The following is a 5,000-nucleotide window of genomic DNA, read 5'->3' as shown; positions in this document are numbered from 1 at the left end:
AACAGAACCACATAATAAAGTCCAAGAACTAGAACAGAACCACATAATAAAGTCCTAGAACTAGAACAGAACCACATAATAAAGTCCCAGAACTAGAACAGAACCACATAATAAAGTCCTAGAACTAGAACAGAACCACATAATAAAGTCCTAGAACTAGAACCACATAATACAAAGAAACTGAGAAAGGAAATGGGATAGTTCTCTTGCTTACACAGAGCATCAGCATTTTTTGCTTATTGCTGTAAAAATATCACAAAAACTGCAGACAACACAAACAGTTCCTCACACCACAAACAGATTCAGGATATCAAAACAGGCCAAGGACCATGCTGCACATATTGCTGTCTTGGATGACCTTTCTCTTTAAATGGGACCACTGAAATGCATGAAATGTTGACAAAGTGAAAAAAATCTAAAATAAAGTGAACTTTAAATAAACCCTCTCATCACCCTAACACTGCGGTTGTGCCGAAACATGTTTTGCCAAGGAAGGACATCAGATTCACCTTCACCTGACCCTCAGAGATGGATGGTCAGGGTGCACGGCTGCAAAATATTCTATTTGCAAACCATAATAAATCACTAAAACGGGTTACCTGGCTGCCGAACGGCCGAAACCACAACTTTAGATCTGGGAGATTATTGCATGTCATGTTGTGTGCTTATGAAAAATGATAGTAGAAGAGTGGACTGGGGGGATGGGGTGGGTACTCTATACCCTTACCTTCAGTGTGTCTGCCTGCTTGCCTGCCTGCCTGCCCGGCTGCCTAGCTAAAGGCTCCAGAAAGGCTGAGGTGCAACCTTTCAAAGTGCTTTCATTATTCAGTTGGTCTCACAGAGAAGGCATGGGGGTAGGGAGGGGGGGGGGAGGGGGGAACACGCTTTTCAGCAAACTGTAAAAATGCTGCATGAATGGAAATGTGCAGAGTGGGGGCACTGAAGTGAGACGAGGACAGCTGGGAGGCGATCGGGACGCTCTTTACTTTTGGACACAGCAGCTCTTTTAGTGGCTTTGTGTCTTTAAAGTGTTCATCGTCGGGTGTTTTCTGTGTCAGTAGGAGAGAGTTTAATAGACCTGAAATGTACGTCAATGCAGAGACAATGTAATCACTTGTGTGTGTGTGTGTGTGTGTGTGTGTGTGTGTGTGTGTGTGTGTGTGTGTGTCCAACACTGATCTCGCTTTAACTGTCTGAGATCACACATGTTCCTCTGTGGGATTATACACTATTCCTTTCGGGATTTAACAGGATCTCCTAAGAGAAAGCCCCAGCTTACTCCTTCCTGTAGGAGTAGGAGTCAGGTAAGAACAGGAGAAAGAAAAGAAAATGGAGGAAGGAGGAGGAAAAGATTAAGAACATGAGCATGTGGATGTGAAGACAGCGAGCGAGCAAGACAGAGAGAGAGAGAGAGAGAGAGAGTGAGAGAGACAAAGAGAGAGACAGAGAGAGAGAGAGAGAGAGAGAGAGAGTGAGAGAGAGACTGACAGAGAGACAGAGAGAGAAAGAGAGACAGAGAGAGCGAGAGAGAGAGAGAGAATTTAACATAACGTGTTAATTTTTGAATGCTAATGCTACAATGCAATGTAAAATGATTTCTTTGAAAAGATCAAGTGCTCCAAAATGCTTTCCCAGGACAGACCTCCATCCCTGACCTCTCTATTTCCCAACATCCATGTCAAAATACTCAACATTGCTTCTGAGAAATCTGCACTCAGGTGTAACCAAAATAGAGCCTACAGACTACTCTGAATTTCATATGGACTGATCCTGACAAGGAAGCTTGTAGAGATTTGGACAATAAACCCACAAAGTACGACCTGTGTACCGCTGACTCTTTATTGGCATTGTCATAGATGATTGACAGGTCAAGGACTGCTGTGGGGGAGGAGAGAAAGTAGAGAAAGAAACAGGAACTGACATAATTTATGCGTGTACAGCACATTGACACACACACACACACACACTCCTCACGTCAGGGCTCTAGCATGAAAGCACTGCGAGCTCGTCACTCACCCTGACACACACACATCGTATACACCCACACTCACAAGCACAGAAATGTAACAGTAGTTGATTCAGTAGTGCCTCTCTTCAGCAACCCCACCCGCATAAAGCTCAACCTCCTCGGTGGGGTCAGAGGTCACTGCAGTGGCCAATGAGGGGCACAGAAAACATGTAGGAGCGGGGGCAGCGGGGGTGATGTGTAAGAGGGAGACTCTCGCCCTGCTCTTTGCCGCTGTGCATTTATAAGAAGGCACCAAGTTCTGTGAATGAATAATCTAGTACCTGCAATGCTGAGAGCACTGTGAGCATGTGTATGTGGGTGTGTCTGTGTGGGTGTGTGTGTGTGTGTGTGTGTGTGTGTGTGTGTGTGTGTGTGTGTGTGTGTGTGTGTGTGTGTGTGTGTGTGTGTGTGTGTGTGTGTGTCCGTGTGTGTGTCCGTGTGTGTCCGTGTGTGTCCGTGTGTGTCCGTGTGTCCGTGTGTGTGTGTCCGTGTGTGTGTCCGTGTGTCCATGTGTGTGTCCGTGTGTGTGTGTGTGTGTGTGTGTGTGTGTGTGCGTATGCCTACCAGTCTGTATGTCCTTGGGTTTGTCTTTATGTGTGTGTTTCTGTTTGCCTGTGCAAAAGCATGTCTGTGTGGATGCCACTGGCTGTGTCCTGTAAGTAGAAAGGCTTACATTTTGTGTCTATTTTAACTGTTTGTATTTATAAAGTCTCTATGCCTCTATCTAGTCATAATTTAACTTTGCTTCTGCTGCTCCTTTTTTCCCCCCTCTATTCCTCTTTTTGACCCTCATAGGCTCCCGTGAGCCGTAGCCACCTGGGGCGGGGCCTTGTGCAGGAAGCAGGGAGTACCCGCTGGCAACACCAGTCTGTGTAACGGGTGTGAGAGGGGGCAGGCCATCAGGGTGCAGAGCTGTCTCCTCATAGGCTAGTCTCTCTGAGGAACATGGTGCCGATGTTGTAGGAGACTCTGCGGATGGGGGCGGGAGGGGCAGAACGCGAGCTGGTCAGGGAGGAGTGGCTCTGAGATTTGCCCGCCTCCAGGAAGTAGCAGTAGCCCGGGATCTCTTTGGGAAAGTTGTCGGGGAGGTCCTGCCGTGAGCGAGGGATGAAGGTGAAGGAGCGGTCGTCTCGCAGGAGCCTGAGAAACAGGCAGGCAGGAAGGGAGAGAGAGAAGTGAAGGAGAGAAAGTGGAAAAAGAGAGGAAAGGGTAACAAACACAGACAGAGATTAGAGTTAGGAGAGGGGAAGAAAGACCTTCCTTAGTACCTGTTATAGGAAGAATTGTTGAGAGTTTTTTATATTTAATTTGTACAAATACAGCCAGTCTAAATAGTTTTAGTAAAGGAGAGATGTATTGTACAAACTGTCCAACACTGATTTAGCAACACCTGTTTGTCAATACAATACTAGTCATGCTAACAAAGCAAACTAGAATGACCACTAGTACAGCCATCAATAAAACACCACAGTTGAGTGAGGAGAGAGAGGTTACTGTGTTCTATGCAGGAACAGACCAGCAATATTAGTGAGTAAAGGTGAGTGTGTGTGTGTGTGTGTGTGTGTGTGTGTGTGTGTGTGTGTGTGTGTGTGTGTGTGTGTGTGTGTGTGTGTGTGTGTGTGTGTGTGCGCGTGCGTGCGTGAGTGCGTGCGTGCGTGCGTGCGTGTGTGTGTGTGTGTGTGTGAGTAAAGCTGAGCACTTACAGAAAGAACAAGTAAATGAGTATAATCAGGGCAGGCATAGAGACATAAATCCATATCCGCAAATACACATGGACATACACAATCATTGAATCATTTAACTCTATAATGCTATATACAGACACAAATTATACACACATGCACGCACACACGCACACATACATACGGCACCATGGTAACTTACGAGAGGCTGTCTCATGTAGGTTTATCAGTTTGGATTAGAGAAACACGAACATCAATGCAAATGCACATACACACACACACACACACACACACACACACACATACACACACACACACACACACACCCACACCCACACCCACACCCACACACACACACACACACACACACACACACACACACACACACACACTACAATCAAATTTGCATATGACCACACACATGAATGAACATTCATACAGAAATAAAAATCAACTGAAATGATTCGAAACCTGAAGTCTTCTGTATCATTCAGTGTTCAGTGTAGTGCATATTTCAACAACTGCATTTACACACAATCACACAGCTGCAACACAAAAACTGTGTACACACACTCTCACAAAAACACAAACTAGACAGGAATCAATCCTAATAATATATACAAATCCAACCCCTACCAAGTGGTCCAATTTGCATATAGTAAATAATCAGAATAAATACACACACACACACACACACACACACACACACACACACACACACACACACACATACACACACTAACACACACACACACACACACACACACACACACACACACACACTTCTCCTGCCCCCGCAGGCTCCTCGAGTCCAGTCAGCAGCAACAGGAACCTGTTCCAATTAGCTCTATCTGTTCCACAGCAATTATGAGTGTCAGCCGAGGAGAGAGTGCCCTTGAACAGCAAAACTAAAGAGTGGTTGCCATGGCAACCATTCTGACTCCAACACTCTCTCTCTCTCCCTTTCTCTCTGCCTTTGTCTCTCAATCGCTGTCTGTCATTCTTGCTCTCTGGTGCTACCTCTCCCTCATTCCACTTCCACCCCTCTTGCTTCTTCGTCTTACCCTGGATCTCACCATCATCTTCTCTATCACTCTTTTACTCTCATCCTTTTTTCCGTCTCCAGTACACTTTCTATCTCTGTATTCTACCTTATTCTCCCTCTCTCTCTCTTTCTCCCTCCCACCTTTCCTATTCGAGTACCCACTGTTAAAATAAACATGCAAAGAGGATGACTACAGACAGTATTCAACTGCTCCCTCTGATGCCCTCTCTCTCTCTCCCCCCCCTTCTCTCTGTCTCTCTCTCCC

General features: G+C 45.9%; 1 protein-coding gene across 1 annotated transcript in view; it reads right to left on the bottom strand.

The window, feature by feature from the left end:
- Positions 1-2,928: 2,928 nt before the first annotated feature.
- The window catches only part of gucy1a2 (guanylate cyclase 1, soluble, alpha 2), a gene marked incomplete at both ends in the record, with an annotated part of 49,823 nt that continues 47,751 nt past the window's right edge, over positions 2,929-5,000 (bottom strand). Inside the window, one exon of the mRNA XM_080844656.1 lies at positions 2,929-3,148. Coding sequence (XP_080700782.1) covers positions 2,929-3,148 — 220 coding nt within the window. The remainder of the gene's footprint in view (positions 3,149-5,000) is intronic.

The sequence above is a fragment of the Sprattus sprattus genome (assembly GCF_963457725.1).
Source record: "Sprattus sprattus genome assembly, chromosome: 9".
In the NCBI taxonomy this organism is placed as follows: Eukaryota; Metazoa; Chordata; class Actinopteri; order Clupeiformes; family Clupeidae; genus Sprattus; species Sprattus sprattus.
This window is presented reverse-complemented; position numbering and strand designations above follow the sequence as displayed.